The sequence below is a fragment of the Carcharhinus amblyrhynchos genome, chromosome 2 (genome assembly GCF_965287045.1).
Source record: "Carcharhinus amblyrhynchos chromosome 2, sCarAmb.v2.hapA, whole genome shotgun sequence".
In the NCBI taxonomy this organism is placed as follows: Eukaryota; Metazoa; Chordata; class Chondrichthyes; order Carcharhiniformes; family Carcharhinidae; genus Carcharhinus; species Carcharhinus amblyrhynchos.
In genome coordinates, this window is record NC_137325.1 from 103,938,184 (window position 1) to 103,955,675 (window position 17,492).

A 17,492-nucleotide genomic window follows, 5' to 3' on the forward strand; every position below is an offset into this window, starting at 1 on the left:
CTTACTTCTCTAGAGGGGTCCAGAAACCCAATCCACAGGAGTACCTCTCCCTGATTATCCTCCAGAATTCGCCATGTTGAGACGTCCTCTTACCTTTTCTAACATGCGCCTTTTGATTCCACACTCCTGTTCTTCCAAAATCCCACTTCAGTGGAGGCAGATGGTGATTTAAATGGCCAGCTACTTCCACAAATCACATGTGTGAACCCAGCCCACTCCAATCCCACCCATGCAAAGATGGGAAATGCTGGGTTCAGCGGAAGGCTTGGGATTTTCAGCCATTTTGGGGATCTTCGCCATGACAGCTTCTGGGCCAAGGTGTTTCTTCTATGTCATTATGTTAGGGCAATGTACTATATGGTGCAGATGTAGAACAACAGCAACAATTTAAGTGTTTCAAAAGTATGATAATTAAAAATTATAGACATGAACATACTGATCTGAGGTTCCTATCTGCTTCAAGGCAGCAACCATAATCCCTGTACCAAAGAAAAGCTAGGCAGCGAGCCTTAATGACCATCGCCCAATGGCTCTGACATCCATCATTATGAAGTGCTTTGAAGGGTTATTCATGGCACAAACCAATTCCGACCTCCCAGATTGCCTGGATTCATTACAATTTGCCTAATGCCGCAACAGGTCCACAGCAGACACTGGACTAATAATAAATAAAATCAAAATCCTTTCCAGTAAGGAAATGTTGCTGAATTCCTTTACATTTCACAATCAATTAAAATGCAGTCTTGGAGTTTAATCACTGCATTTGATACACCTCAGCCAGAAAGGAAATGGGAGCAGGAATGGGCCATTAATCCTTCAAGCCTGTTCCACCAGTTACACCGTGGCACATCTACTTCATTTTCCTACATCATTGATGCCAATTACAAAAATAGTCTGGCCTTTCCCCTAACTATGAGATATTCTACAGCAACTGCACTTCTATTCTCCTGTGCAGTTCCTTGTCCAACACTGGTATGGTCTGGGCTGCATTTCTTCAAGCTAGCTTCATTCCAAGTGGTCTCCAGTGTTGACTACCTGTTTGACAGTGCATTCATTGTCAACTCTTGCGCTTCTGCTTAGAATAGGAAGAGGCAGATGGCCAGTCTTGACCTCTTGCCATCTAAAAATCCATCACTCTCTCATTCACGTTTTCATTATGAACCATCTTTTTGCTTCGCCTGGATTTCTGTTTATAAATGGAGAAATTCTTTCATTCTCCCTGATGTGAAACAGGACTACTCTTGATGTTCAACCACAAATGCTCATTCTTCTGTTAAACAGAGACTGACTTAACATTTAACAGTTAAGTTCTCTTACATATCTAAAATAGGAACACAATCATTCTTAGCATTTCATAAGATCTTAAATCTCCAGAGGGAAAAAAAACTTTGGCTGTTAACAGACTGATAAATTTTAATCTCCTTAGGTGCCACAAATGACAAAAGGCAGATTCATGCCTGCAATTCCATAGATGGAGAGTCTCACTTTCAAAATAAACTGAGGGGGCATGAATACAAACATATCTCTAGCCAAAGGATAAGATGGAAAAAAGGGATAGCATGTTATCAGGTGTTTGAAATTTTTGCCAGTCTTAATAGAGAACACTTTTATTAACAGAGTAGCACAAAATCCTGTTTTGTCGGGTACTACTTCCATAGAGTAGAATCTGCTGAATGAGGAAGGAGCGTTGCAGGCTGAGAAGGGGGGCCACAAGGCTATTTTATTAAAACAAGGAGTAATCTGAAAGAGAGAGCAGGAAATGGCAAATTCTAAGAGCTAAGATGTAAAATAAATGGTTTAAAAACATTACTAACTGGATGAAAAGAAATGGAGATTTGTTCTTAGAACATCGATTGGAAGCCAAGACCTATTGCTTTCAATTCCTATGCTATGTGCAAACTTCAGGACCTGTCCTGGGTGCCCATGTCTACGTACAGACTGTCTTAGCTGCTTTAATGAGAGTTGGAGTCACTACAGAAGTATCAGGGAGGATGGGAGTTCTCAACTGCATGTTTCAGGAGGCAAAGCAGAGCACGTTCAGGACAGTAGATGACTGACCATCTCCCTCTTCCTATCCTAACTGCAAGGGTCAACGATGAATGCAGGAGTCAACACTGGAGACTACTTGGAATGAAGCCAGCTTTAAGAAATGCAGCCCAAACCATGGCAGTATAGGGCAAGGAACTGCACAGGAGAGTAGAAGTGCAGTTGTTATAGAATATTTCGTAGTTCGGGGAATGAAGATTCCAGTTTGTGTGGTGTTGGTACATCCATAGTGCAGTTAGATCAGGAGTACTGTGCTTTTAATCCAGCAATCCTGTTCCAAGTCAGAATAGTATCTGCTTTGGAGGGGAACCTGTTGTGGTGGTGGTGTCCCACGCATCTGCTGCCTTTGAAACAGAAAAGAAATAAAAGAAGCGTGCATTCACCATGTCAGGTAAATTCTTCTTCTGAGAACCAGGCCAAAAAGGGAGGGGTAGCAAAGTGGCAGCACTGCTGCCTCACAGCACCAGAGATCCAGGTTCAAGCCTTGGGTGACTGAAGTTTGCACGTTCTCCCAACATATAAATGGGTTTCCTCCGGATTCTCCGGTTTCCTCACATACTCCGAGGATGCACAAGTTAGATTGATCAGTCATGCTAAATTACTCCTTAGTTTTGGAGGATTAGCAGGGGAAATACATGGGGTTATGGGGCTAGGGCCTACATGGGCTGTTGTTGGTGCAGGCTCAATGGGCCAAATAGCCTCCTTTGGCACCTAAGCATTCTATGATTCTACGAAATACAGTAGATGGAGAGGTGAAACGATGGAGGAAAATAGGACTGGCAAAGTGAGAATATAAGAATAGAATGGCAGACAACACAAGAGGAAACACAAAAATCTTCATGTAAGTAGTAAGTAGGAAGCGAGGGGGTGGGGCATATTGGGGGCAAAGGTGGGGATATACCTTTCGAACACGGGGAAAGACTAGATGAGGATTTTGCATTGGTGTTTCTTGAGGAAGAGATTGCTGACAAAATACAAGCAAAGATGGAGATAATGAATGGGATTAAAATGGATAGACAGGGGATATTCTTGGGAGTGGATAAATCACCTGATCTAGATGGCTCACATCCCAGGTTCCTAAAAAGGAGGCAAAGATGGAGACAGTGGAACAGTTTGCCATAGTCAAATATACACTTTAAAACTTAAATTAAAATAGACAATTTTAGGTAAAGCCCCTTTCCCTAAAATTTCCGAGGTGTTAACACTTGCCATCCCTGCTCCTCTAGATGTGCCAGACAACTGGAAAGTAGGAAACATGACACCCTTGTTCAAGAAATGGTGTAACTTTGTATCCACAAGCTAGTTAGTTTATCCGTAGTAGGTAAGGCTTTCAAAACAATAAGTCGGGAGGAAAAAAAAATCAAAAGGCACTCTTTGAGCTAATAAAAGGCTGCCAGCACAAATCAGTAGAAGGCAGATCAACTTTGACTGATCCAATTACTTTTTTTCAAATGAAGTAACAGAACACTTATGAAGCAGATTAAGGAAATACAGTGCATGTTGCCGAAATAGATTTGAAGATAGCTTTGGACAAAGTACCATGTACCAGCTGGTTAATAACATTGACCTTCCTATTGCATGAGCATCAATGTCAGTTTGGATTTTTTTTAAAATAACTCAAGGACATAAAACAGGCGGTTGCAGTAAATGGATATTTTTATGGAAGGCAGACAGTGGTGTGTCAAAAGACTTGGGCAAATCTGAAAGGAATGCCTGTTTGGGTGGGATTGAACCTGCAACAAGTCAACTGAAGGGGACGGGAAGGCCCAAAGACACTGCTGAGTATATTCAATTCATTCTTTTGACAAACCAGATTTAGTAATATTTTTTGAATCCCCACAGACTAGCAAGAGAAGGCGACTCATCCAATTGGCCTCTTGGCCAAAGCTGAGGCAAAGGTGTATGCCAGTAGCTGCTTCGATATTGTTGGTTGCAGTGAGAACATGCTCTCACCTGCAGCATGGATCGAGGCCAGCACAGAGGTAGTGGCATGGTGCAATCAACCACCCCGCCCCCTGACACCATGAACTGGAATCATATCCTTTTAGCTGTCATTGTGCTGAAGGCAGACCCAAGTGTTTTTAATGATGGTGAATCTTTGTACCGTCTTTCTTTTCATTTCAGGTCCCCCTGGTTCTGCTCTTCCCATCTCAGCATCCATATTCTTGACAGTTCAACACCTCAGCCCCACCCTACCCCCCCACTGAGGAGTCAGGGGTTGTCAGAGGATGAACCAGGGGTGTGGAAGTGTCTGGATTTAAAGGGCTGTGTGCCTGAGTGAGCTTGACCCCTTAAGGATGAGAGGTGACTTAATAGATGTTTATAAATAGATAGAGTGGACATGCAAAGACTATTTCCTCGGATGGATGTAGCTGTTACTAGGGGGGCATAACTATAAAGGTTCATGGTGGGAGATATAGGAGGCATGTCCGAGGTAGATTCTTCACTCAGTGGTTGGGGCGTGGAATGCACTGCCTGCTGTAATAGTGGAGTCGGACACTTTAGGAATTTGCAAGCAGTTATTGGATAGACACATGGAGCACACCAGAATGATTGGGAGTAGGATAGTTTGATCTCAGTTTCGGACAAAGCTTGGCACAACAGAGAGCCGAAGGGCCTGTACTGTGCTGCACTGTTCTATGTTAATCCCCAGTCACTAAGGGCAATTTAGCATGGTCAATCAACCTAACCCACATCTTTGGTGTGAGGGGAAACCAGAGCACCCAAAGGAAATCCACGCAGACACGAGGAGAATGTTCAAACTCCACACAGACAGTCACCTGAGGTGGAATTGAACCTGGGTCCCTGGCGCTGTGAAGCAGCAGTGCCAACCACTGTGCTGCCATGCTACCCCAAAACACATTTGGTACAAGCAAAGATTTGAACCATTGTCTTTGGGAGCATGGCTCCACTGACCATTTTTGCACATGCTGTAGCCATTTGACCATGAAATCTTCCATCTGCCCCAACATTCAATAAAATTATGGTGAATCTGGTCGCTGTCTCCCCCTAATAACCCAGGGCTCCCTTGCCTATCAAAAATCTGTTCAACTCGGCCTTGGGAGAATTCAAATACCCAGCTCCCACTACGTACTGGAATAGTGAGTGCCACACACCAGTGACTTTTTAGGAGAAAATGTTAAGATGCACAGAGGACGTGCTTCATGTTCTCAACAATTTATAATTGTAATTCCCACTGAGCAACAATGAGCGAGCTTTGGGAACTTAAACTGGTGAAATGATGGGAACTGTAAAGCACAATAGCTGTAACAATTTCACAGCCGTAAATTCTAAGAGTTAGTTTTGAATGAACAAAAATGTAAAGAAGCATACCCATAAAAAAAATTAGGAATTCTGTCCATAAGAATGGACATAACATATTATATTGTTGATTCAGTCAAGACAGCTAATGAATCACAGATGCTATGGATCAAACCTTTTTCACAAAGAGAGAGGCAATCTTTTTGAAGACAATCGTTTTTTTTACTGCTGAGCACTAAGTACAGCACTGTCTAGGCAAAACATAATTTAGGTACCAAACTGACTTCTAAATTAAAACTGCGTAGGTGGCACATAAAACTCACCTCTGGCTCTCCAACGCTGTTCATATGGTCTATAATTCTGAACTCAGTTCCATTTTCCTTTATGTCTGCAGTTCAACAGAACATTGCTAGCCTTCCAGTTTAACTTGTGGCTTTTCCAAATCAGTCAGTTCAGTAACGCGTGTTAATGATTTTAAAACCTACTCTGACTCAGAGCTTCCTCCAGTAACATGAATATAGTGAAGAACAACTTTATTAGAACACTTTCAGAAATCCAAACGTATCGTGTTACATCTAAACATTCTGACCACAATGAAGGCTGAATTCTAAATATATGCACTCCAGTTAGAAGTTTCTCATCACATCTACATTCTTTACAATGTCACAGCAATGACCGTAACAGGAATGCTGTCATTTTTTTTTTGTGGAGTCACCCAGAGGTTAAATTTCTGGAACAGGAAAACCAGTTTGTGCCAAGGCTCTGTCAAGATAACTTATTTTCCCTTGGATGTTGTACATGCAGCAATATAAGTTAAACATGCTAAAAGATCATCTGTCTAGTCACAATGTTCAAACAGACTACAAAGCATGGTCTTCCCTGCCTTCTCCATCTCAACATCAATTTAACCCTCTGATTTTTTTTAAATGCAAAAATCTTAGATTAATGTAGTTAAACAAAGGTTGAAGAAAAATAAAAATTGGTCATGTGGGCCCAAAATATTTTAAATCAGATAAATGTAGTATAATTCTAACAGATATTCTAGTGAGACATGTACATAATCACAGAAAGTGATACACTGGGTAGAATTTTACCAGCTCCTCCTGCCCCTTGATGGGAAGAGCCAGCCACTAAAATCACACCCAAGCTGAGAAATAAGGATCATGCACAGTTTCTTGGCTCTCGCGATTTTATGAGACCTGGATTTCTGACGCGGTCAGCCTCTTGCCAGAAATGGGAGGGAGGCTGATTAATTAGCTTAAATTTATGGAAATGATGTTTTGCATCTGTTTAGTGAGCCACGCTCAATTGTCCAGGCTCACTTGATTTATTGCCTCAGCGGGAGGGGTTCTCCCTGGCGACAAAAACACCTGCTCCCCATGAATGGGGAATAGTTACGTTAGCCTTGCCAATAGAACTGGAGGCCACTAAGGCCCACTGGGAAAGCAGAGGTCAAGGTGGGGGTGCCCTGTGGACAATGCCAGAATGGCAGTGCCACTGGCAACTTGGCAATGCCCACTGGGCAGTACCAGGGACAGTGCCAATGGGTGGGCCTGCTCTGCATGCTATCGGTGGGGTAGGGAACGGAGTTGTGGCCCTCCACAATTACCAAGGTCGGGGGGCGTGCTGTTTGAGGCTGCCTGCAGTAGCGAGGGCCTGTCAGCTCTCTATCAGAGCCCTGCTATTGTTAATGCACCTGTGCAGCACAGGCCTGCACATGTGCAATACCTCCCTTTACAGACTGGCTGGCGAGCTAAGCCCTACCCCATGGCACCTCTGGCTAGAAATTCACTAGCCCAAAATTTCAGAGGCAGAATGCACAAGATTGGGTGAGTTTTCATGCCCAAAAACAAATCTGGGATTCCCCTATTTTCAAACCAGCTGGACATTTGGAAAAAAATCTCAAAATTCCACCCAACATCTCATTATCTTGCTTTCTCACGTAGACCTCATGGAAACATACTGACAAAGATATGTTCCAAGAAAGTCAATGTTATCCTTACCTCAGGCAACTTTAAATATTGGACAGTAGCACAACAAAATCAAAAAATATTACATGCTGGCAGCAAGCGAAAGAACAATTATAGAAAAGTCTTTGCCATTAGTGGAAAGCATTGAGCACATTGCAGGTCTCAACCAAGTAGAGTTATGGCTAAACCGGCACCAAACATTTGCCAGAGGTTGCACGGCACAGGCCTTGTGGCAAGATCAGTATGTATGCTGTTATACCTGATGTGTAGTGTGCAGATGATATCCTAATCAGCCAAGGGATCAAGGAAGAAAAAGCTACATACAATGAAGTAATAAAAGCATTTGACATTTACTTCAATCTGAAAAAGAATGCCATTGTCAAGCAGGTTAAATTTAAGAGGCACACCCAATGACAAGGGAAAATTATTGATAATCTGTACAGATTTTCAGAGAACAGTGAATATAGCAACACAAAAGCTGAACTAACCAGGAACAAAATAATTGTCAGCATCTTGAATGAAGCATTATCTGACCACTTGCTGTCAAGAAAGGAGGATGGGATAATTCAGGAAACAACAGGTCAGTCGGTCTAAGAGTGGTGGGGCAAATATTGGAAGCAATTCAGAGAAATGGACAAATCTACATTTGGAGAGGCAGGGTTATTCAAGAACGGTCAGTATGACATTGTTAAGGGGACATCATGTCGAATCAACTTGATGGAACTTTTCAAAGAGCTAACCAGCTGTATAGATCAACACGATGCATTTGATGCAGCCAACCTGGACTTCAAGGCTTTTCACAGTAAAAAGTCTGACAACACCAGGTTTAAGTCCAACCGATTTATTTGATAGTACACTCACTAGTCATATAAATATAGTCAAATAAATCGGTTGGACTGAAACCTGGTGTTGTCAGACTTTTTACTGTATTTACCCCAGTCCAACGCCAGCATCTCCACATCACTTCAAGGCTTTTGACAGAGTCCCACATGGAAGACTGAAAGCAAATGAACAAGCCCACGGGATCCAAGGAAATTTGGCAAACTGGATTCAGGATTGGCCGAGTGGCAGGGAGCAGGTGATCGAGGGGTATTTTTCTGACTGGCCGACTGCATCCAGTGGGGTCTCGCAGATGTCAGGGTTGGTGCCCTTGCTGCTAGCAGTGTATACAAATCATTTAGACACGAATGTAGGAGGGTTGATCAGTAAACTCGTGAATGATACAAAAATTGGTGGGATAGCAAGTAGCGAGGAGGATGGCCTTAGATTATAGCGGAAATGGATAGGCTGGTCATAAGAACATAAGAAATAGGAGCAGGAGTTGGCCACCTAGCCCTTCGAGCCTGCCCCATCATTCAATAAGATCATGGCTGATCTGAAGTGGATCAGTTCCACTTTCCCGCTTTCTCCCCATAACCCTTAATTCCCTTGTCTGTCAGAAATCTATCTACCCGTGACTTAAATATATTTAGCGAGGTAGCCTCCACCACTTCAATGGGCGGAGAATTCCAGAGATTCACCACCCTTTGAGTGAAGAAGTTCCTCCTCAACTCCGATCTAAACTGCACCCCCCCCCCCCCCACCCTTATCTTGAAGCTGTGCCCTCTACTCCTGCTATCCTTTGAGCGGGAAGAATCTCTCTACCTCTACCCTATCCATCCCTTTCATTATCTTATACGTCTCTATAAGATCCCCCCTCATCCTTCTAAACTCCAACAAGTACAGACCCAGTCTATTTAGCCTCTCTTCATAGTCCAACCCCCTCATCTCCAGGTATCAGCCTAGTGAACCTCCTCTGCATTCCCTCCAAGGCCAAAATATCCTTGTGCAAGTGCGGCAACTAAAACTGCACACAGTACTCCAGCTGCGGCCTCACCAGTACCCTGTACAGTTGCAGCAAGACCTTCCTGCTTTTATATTCTATCCCCCTCGCTATAAAGGCCAGCATCCCATTTGCCTTCTTGATCACCTGCAGACTGGGTTTTTGCGACTCAGATGGGCTGTCAGTGGCAAATGGAATTCAATCCAGATAAGTGCAAGCTGATGCACTTGTGCAGGACTAGAAAGACAAGGGAGTACACATGAATGGCAGAACCCTTGGAAGCATTGAGGATTAGAGGAATCTTGGTTTGCGTGCACACTGGTCCTTTAACGTAGAAGAGTACGTGGATAAAGTGGTTAAGACGACATATGATATACTTGTCTTTAATAGCCAAGACAGAGTTGGAGAGCAGGAAGGTTATGCTGCAACTATATAAAATGTTGTTGAGGCCACAGCTAGAGTACTGTGCAGCTCTGGAAACAGAATTATAGGAGGGATGTGATAGCACTGGAAAGGAGATTTTTCCTATCCAGTGCTATCACACTAGTCAACTTGGAGATTTCTTTCTCAGGATGTTGACTGGGCTGGAGTTTGATGATGGAGAGATTGGAAAGACTGGACTGGTTTTCTTTGGAATAGAAGAAACTGATTGTTCCAAGATTAGGGGATATGACAGAAATATAAAATTGAGGAGCATAGGTAGATATGAAGAAACATTTCCCCTTTCGTGAAGAGATCAATGCATAGGGGGCATTGATTTAAAGGGGCAGAATGTTTAGTGGGATTGAGGGGAAAAGTTTTTTCATCCAAAAGGTGGGAGTCTGGAATTCACTGTCTGAAGGGGTGGTGGAGGCAGAGACCTTCATAACATTTTAGTTGTGGTTAGATGTGCATTTGCGATGCCAAGGCATACAAGGCTATTTCCAGTACTTGGCCCAATGGAATTATAGTAATTATATTGTGTTTGTGCTAGTAAAAGACAATGGGTTGAAGGGCCTTTTTCTGCGCTGTAGATTTCTATGACTATGATTTAACAAAAGCAATTCAACTGAGTCGACAAGCAAGAGGTCAGAAAGCAAAATTGGTTGGTGATTTGGGATGATGGGGAACCATATCCCAAAAAATGGTTAACTAAGTGACATATATTAAATTTAAGAGCAGAGATGTGGCTGTACAAGTCAACAGTCCAGCTAACTAATTGGTTACAGAAAAAAAATTGGCACAAAAATTTCTTGCCAGAGGCAGAATGCCAATGAAGGGCAGGGGTGGGGGGGGGGGGGGGGGGGGGGGTGGGGTCACTTTCAAATTGTACCGCAGTATGAAGCCTGCACAGAACTAGAAAAAAAAAGGAGAAGCCCAATGCCTTTATCAGGACAGATTCTGGAACCAAGCAGGAGCTATGGGAGTTTTAAGAGCTTTTGTTCAGCTCTACTCTAAAACATGAACCCCTAAATGGGAAAATGACAGAAGTCAACTCACTGCTCTCCCACACACACGCTGATGACTTGGACAAAGTGAAGGATAAAGACATATAACATTTCAGCCAGATGTAGAACCATGACAAATGTCACCAAGCACACAACCTACCAGACCTCCAACCAGGAAAACCAGTCTGGATCCAAGATCAAGCTCGATATGGACAAGTGGTTGAACAGACACCACATCCAAATCCACAGGCCTCTCATCCAAACAGATAATGGCACAGTGAGACAGAACAGATGTGCTCTGGTTACTGCACAGAAGCAGCTCTTTATGTAGCCAAAGCAATCAAGTGCAAAATTAAAACAGACCAGAAGTACTGTATTATCTACCAATTCAGATGACTACCAGGCTGGTAAATCTGATTCAACTGTCATTCTCCTTCTGCTCAGCAGTGTTTAAGAGATCACTTGTAAAAATCAAATCCCCAATTTCCTTCAAAAAGGAGCCAAGACACATTTTGGTACACCAGTAAAACTGCCAGAGCAGTTGCCCCTAAAAAAAAAGTCAGTCAACTTAAGGGATGTAGTATAACAGAGAGAATCAGAGACCTGGAGAGGAGAGAAGGTGTTAACTGTGAAATGCTATCATGGGAAATATTGTGGGAAATAGTAGCGTGGGGATGCACCATGCAATTGTCCATTGACTTCAGGCAGGTATTTCCAGCCTTGGGGCAAGCGTGGCCAGAAAATCCCATCCTCAATGTCAGGGGTTAACAGTATGAAATGCATCATCATGGGAAATACGTCAAGAAGTGATGCAATGTCTTACGATCTTGTTCTTCACTGAACAGAAGGATGTGGACACAGCACGTGGTGTTACAATCAAGTTATTTTCCTTACCTCAACAAACTCTAAATATTCAATATTGGCACAAACAGACCACAAATATTACAATAAATGGCTTTTGAGACTGATGTACAAACATCAAGTCTAAGAGGAAAGAACAGCATTCACCACATGAACTTACTCTGCCTGAGATGTGCCAAAGCATTTACAAGGAAGGGGAGGAAAATAAAGGCAAACATTTTAAAAAATGTATTTTATGTATAGTATCTAACATCTACTCAATAATCTTCGCAACTAAATATTTTGAGGTGTAGTCACTATTGATTTACCACAGAGAGGCATCACAAACTGGAAACGAGATGAATCACCAGGTAATTTGCATGGTGATGGTTACGCAAGCAAATGTTAGCCAAAACGTCAGGCATTCACTGTTTCATAAGCAGGTTTAATATCTACTGAACTGATAAGTCAGAACCATTGGTTTAACGTATTAAACAAAATTGTATCGCCTCCAACAATAGAGCATTGTGATGACGGCAACCTAGATTATATACTCAAATTCCTTTTTGGGTACTATAACCAGACTCTGAAGCAAGTATGCTAACCGAGCCAAGCTGACATAAACTGTACACGATGATTCAATCCTTGCAGTTATTTAATTAGTTCTGGAATGTACTGTTACAGGTCAAAATTTCCAGGAGGACATCATAGGACCATTATTTCTACTATAGGCACATAATAAATCTTCAGCTGATCCATCCACCACCTTGACCGACAAGCAAGTACATTCTGCACAATTACTCTAGGTTAAATAATAGACTGACAGTAACTAAAATAGATACCAAGGGATATAAATTCAGTTAGTTATATCACAGAGAAATGGTATACAGACTCACCAGGGTTATCAAATATACAGGACTTTAAATTTATTGTAAACATCTAGCTTATAGTGTTGGCAAAACCCACCATCACACCTGTCTTTAGTTTTAATGAAAACCAACAGCCTAAATATTGAAAAACTTGAGGTTGTTTAAAAAGGGTTTCCAGAGGACTAAAAAAAAACACTAACAGATTTTCTGGCATATTTCTTCCTTATGACAACTGTACAGCTATAAAGCAAAAGTTCACAGTTGCCTGTATAACATTACAGGAATCCTTATTTTACTTACTACATTGTAGGGCAGAAACTTATGGGATGTCTTGGCATCCAAAACGATGTTGCTACAACATAGTCAAGTATTGTGTTTCAGTCATGACACTAACTGGTGCGCCAAAATGTGTTTTAAACTATATTCATATACTAATTCGAGAACTGTATAAAAACTAACATGATGCATTCAGGAATATAGATGCAACTCTTATGTACAACACTAATGATCTATAAATAAAGCAGAACTAAAAATCCTACCTCAGTAAAAATGCTTAACTTTGGCAACAGGAAATTAATTTTTCCATATACAAATTGTCTTCAGTTTATATTCCATACTAAACAAACTCTAGCCATAGATCTGCTGAAAAGGGAAGTAGGCCAAAAATTAAATATTGACAAATGAACGTAATCCTTTCCAAAAAGGTTTCAACTGATAAAACTGCCAAAAAGGCTATCCAGGTAACTTTGTTTTGCATTCTCAGTGCAGGGAAGTACTGCTTGGTGCACAAGTTAAAACATTCAGCACAGTGGATCTTATTCTTTGTGCTGTCTATCCCATCCAACAGGCAAGGTGGAACCGGGGCTACAAATTACACCAACTGCATAATGAATAGTTTATCTTAATATTCTAGCGTGCACACCAAGTGCATGGGGTAAAATTATCTAAGCGTGTGGATGCACAAGAACTACATTTGCATTATTAGAGGTTAGTGCTGTTGAATTTTTAATATATTCAAGCCCATTCGAAATATCTCAGTTTTCAAGTCAATGCATTCAGACATTTCAGAAACGCCAAAGTTGGCATTTGATAACCTTCAGTACAATCTAATTGCTGGCTCATTCAGTTCCCCAAGGATTACCTCCTGTGTATAAGAGCCAATTAAAAGTAGTATGGTTCATGAATTGCTGAATCTGACAGGTTCTTGTCCAGAAGAGAGATTTGCTGCCTCAAAATTGAGGGGAAATGCAAGCCTGTTCCAATACAACAGCTTCAAAAAGGTAGAAGTCAAACTGAGGCCACCCGAAAACATTGATTTGATAAGCTGCAGTCATCACATTTCTGACACGATTATGGTGCATTTCACAACTGATCACATACCATGGTCAATTATCTGCTGGCTATTTGCAGGAACTTTCATAGAATCTCTATAGTACAGAGAAAAGCTGGTTAGCCCATCAAGCCTACACTGACAGCAATCCCACCAGGGCCTATCCCTTTAACCCCACTTATTTACGCTGCTGGCCCTGACATTAAAGGGACAATTTAGCATGGCCAATCAACCTAACCCGCACGTCTTTGGACTGTGGGAGGAAACCGGAGCACCTGGAGGAAACCCATGCAGACGCAAGGAGAACATGCAAACTCTACACAGACGGTGACCTGAGGTCAGAATTGAACCCGGATCCCTGATGCTGTGAGGCAGCAGTGCTAATCACTGTGCCACCCAGAGGCACAGTGGCTCATATGATGGATAGTTAAAACATTAAAGCTTTCTGTTTAACAAGTGCAAAGTTTGACTGCTGATTAATGTCATTAGAATTTTAGACCATCCTTTACTTGAGAAGGCTGCCATTTTCAACTGTAAAATGTGTTTAGGGAGTGCAATTCTGAAGTCTGGAGATGATTAAAAACATGGTAAGTGAACAATAGTAAACTTCAAGAGGACAGTGACTGGTGAAAGAGACCGACACATTGCAGATGGAATGGAGGCGAGTGGAACCTTGTGAAAACTACTTTGCATCATCTAAATGGTACAATTTTGTGGCGAGTACAAGAGTAGGTAGCCTCTGGGTGCACATTCAGAAATATGAGATAGTGGTGAGATGAGTATGGTGAAGGAAGCATATGGAATATCTGGCTTTGCAAAAAAGGCATTGGATACAAAGACAAAATAAAGTTATGCTAAACATTTGCATATCACTGGTTAGACTTTAGCTGGACAATTTCACACAGTTTAGGGCACCACACTTTGGGACAGATATCAAAGCCAGTGATAGCAGAGGAACTTTACCAGAATCATCAGTTTTGTGGAGAGATTTAAAGGAAGTGAAGCAGAGTTACAATGGAAGTATGCAAAATCAGAGTAGGTTTTGGCAGCGAAGTAGAGACAAATAGCCTTGCTCTCATCGTAGGTCAGTAACCAGAGATCATAGCTGCAAAACAATTGGCAAATTAACTGAGGAGAAAAAGCTAATGAGCGTCTTATCCAGAGACTGGAGGAGACAGATTGTGGAAGAACTTCAAAAAGTAAATCAATATTATAGAAGGGCTAATTTGCAGGGTTACAGGGGAAAAATTGGGATGTGGGAATAAATTGGACAGCTCTTTCAAAGAGTGGCATGATGAGCCAGATGGCTTCCTGTAGTGTAAGATTCTACTTATCCACCCTTGGGTTGATTAGAAGTTTTACGAGCACAACTTTTAATAGCCCTGAGCATAACCATTTGAGTTTCCAGTTTACAAATTGGAAATTTCCAGTTAAATTGTTCTCTAACAAGTGGAGAAAAAAAAGTTCCAAAAACGAATACTATACAGCTATATAATAACAGCTGTGGAAATAAGTATTACATTTATCCCACAAGTCAGTCACAACACTTTATAAACAACATTGTCCCATTCTCCTAACACCAACTTAAAATTCCTATCCAGATGTTGAAATCAATCCCTATTTCACTTCCTCCATTCATGTAAGCTGTTCCACTATGTCAATCCTGTCTCCCTGACCTCTTGTGCATCATCGCCCTGGCCCCAATATTAGCCATCATCATTCTGATATTTAGACATTTAGGTGTTATTTCCTACACTGCAACACTTCAGAAGTATAATTAACTGTAAAGTATTTTAAATGTTGCATTGTCTTCATGAAAGGCACTATCTAAATGCAAGCCATTCCTTAACATTCCCTTCCAAAGCTCTTCTGTCTCCCCACCTTCTATTAAAATCCACCTTAAAAACTCTCTTTGGCCAAGCTTTAAGAGACTCAATATTTCCTCCTGTGGATCAATGGAAATGAAAGGCCACACATACAAAGTACCTGGGCTGTTTTACTACGTCAAAGCTGCTACACGATTGCAAATTAGTCAGTCGAAACGTTGTTTTTCTTTCCAAGAGAAATATATGTAGTACACACTTCTACCATTTCAAAGTGTACATGGTATATTTTCCAAGATACCCCATCAATACCCCACATAGGGATGGACAGCTGGTAGGCATAGTAATTATCAATGCTCAAATTAAAGTCAAAGGAAACAGAGTCCCAGTGCCTTCAATCTTCACTTCCAGTGAACACTGCAAAAGCATACCTGGTGGCACAGTGGTTAGCACTGCTGTCTCAATGCCAGTGACATGGATTTGATTCCAGCTTTGGGTGACTGTGTAGTTTGCGCACACACTCCCACGTCTGTGCGGGTTCCCTCCAGGTGCTCCAATTTCCTCCCACACTCCAAAGATGCACGGGTTAGGTTCATTGGCCATGTAAATTGCTCCTTGTCGTCATGGGAATTAGCTAGGTAAATATGTGGGGTAGATACAGGGATATGGCCTGGGTGGGATTGATGTCAGTGTGGACTCAATGGGCCGAATGGTCTCTGTGTTGCAGGGATTTTATATATAAAGCAAAATAATGTGAATGATTCTAAGGAGTAGGCTGTAGATTTACTTGCATCACGATTCATAGTTCCTACTGCAATCTTCCCATGTAAGAGGTCTTCAGTATAAGAGATATTAATGAGTGTTTTGATAAAATATTGCTTGAAACAGTAATTTACTGAGTTTTGCTTGAGACCCAGATTTTGCAGTAACACCGATAGCAAAAAATTGCCACAGCTTGTCATTCCTACTCTTCTGAAACTGATCACAACTACTGGAGGCTGCATATGCACAGTTTAGTGCAAAAATCCAGAAACTGCTGTTAGTGATTCTGCATTTTCCCCATCGGGTGTGATATCTCCCTAGGCTGCAATCAAGCAGAAACCACTAAACTGACAAAACGGTGAATTTTTATGCTATTAGTTTCGCCATAACAATCCTTGTGAAAAAAAAGTTACACCTTGCACGAAGTGTGACTGGGATTTTAAGCCACATGCTATATTCATAATTACTGAGCTGCTTCACTGTCCCAGAAGAGAAATTTCACATTTGCGCAATTTATGTATGCTGAAAAAAAATTCTCAAAATAAGTTTTTTTAAAAAAGGTTGGCATCTCAGTTTCCAACTCAATCACGTGCATGAACCAAAAGTTAAATATACTTTAGTCACAAGCAGGTAATGAAGTTACTGCGAAAATCCCCTAGTCGCCACATTCTGGCGCCTGTATGGGTACAGTGAGGGAGAATTTAGCACAGCTAATGCACTGAACCAGCATGTCTTTTAGGCTCTGGTGGAAACTGGAGGAAACCCACGCAGACAAGGAGAGACTGTGCAGGCTCAGCATAGACAACGACCCAACCTGGGAATTGAACCCGAGTCCCTGACACTGAAGCCGCAATGTTAATCAGCGTGCCACCGTGCTGCTACATGTGCCAATCACATCATTTCCAGAAAATTCTGAAGAGTAAAAGTGGCTCAGTGCAACTTGAATACCATGTTACTTGCTGGTTGTGTGAGAGAATATTTCTGGGGCAGCAAATTTAAGTGCACTCTCCCCATCTACGAGAATGGTTATGCATCTCGAAATCTAAAGAGTGCTATCTGCGCCAGCAAGCTTCTGCCAAAAAGCCCTTTTAATACATTAGCATGTTATTAGTGAGCACTCTCTCCAAGACTTCTCCTTGCTGGATGTTCAGCAGACACTGGCAGCCATTTACAATAGATTCACCAAACATACACCTGTCATGGGGGTCTTCCCAGGGCCATAAAAGGTCAGTATAGCCCCCGGGAAAGAGGAACATGGCCATGCAGTCTGACCGTGTCCTGGCATCACCCCCTTGGCACCATGCCAACCTGAAGGTGGGTGTCAGCTTGGACTGTCCATTAA

The 17,492-nt window shown here is 41.9% G+C and overlaps 1 protein-coding gene across 3 annotated transcripts in view; it reads right to left on the bottom strand.

The window, feature by feature from the left end:
* The window catches only part of cdk14 (cyclin dependent kinase 14), a 524,692-nt gene that overhangs the window by 447,999 nt on the left and 59,201 nt on the right, over positions 1–17,492 (bottom strand). Inside the window, exon 1 of one of the 3 annotated variants that reach the window (XM_080210285.1) lies at positions 5,631–5,867. The exons of 1 other annotated variant lie outside the window; for it this stretch is intronic. In XM_080210285.1, the coding sequence (XP_080066411.1) occupies positions 5,631–5,654 (24 nt within the window). In that variant the 5' untranslated portion in view covers positions 5,655–5,867. Of the gene's footprint in view, positions 1–3,094; positions 3,116–5,630; positions 5,868–17,492 lie in introns of those variants that run through there. One more of the 3 variants, XM_080210303.1, reaches the window with a different exon arrangement.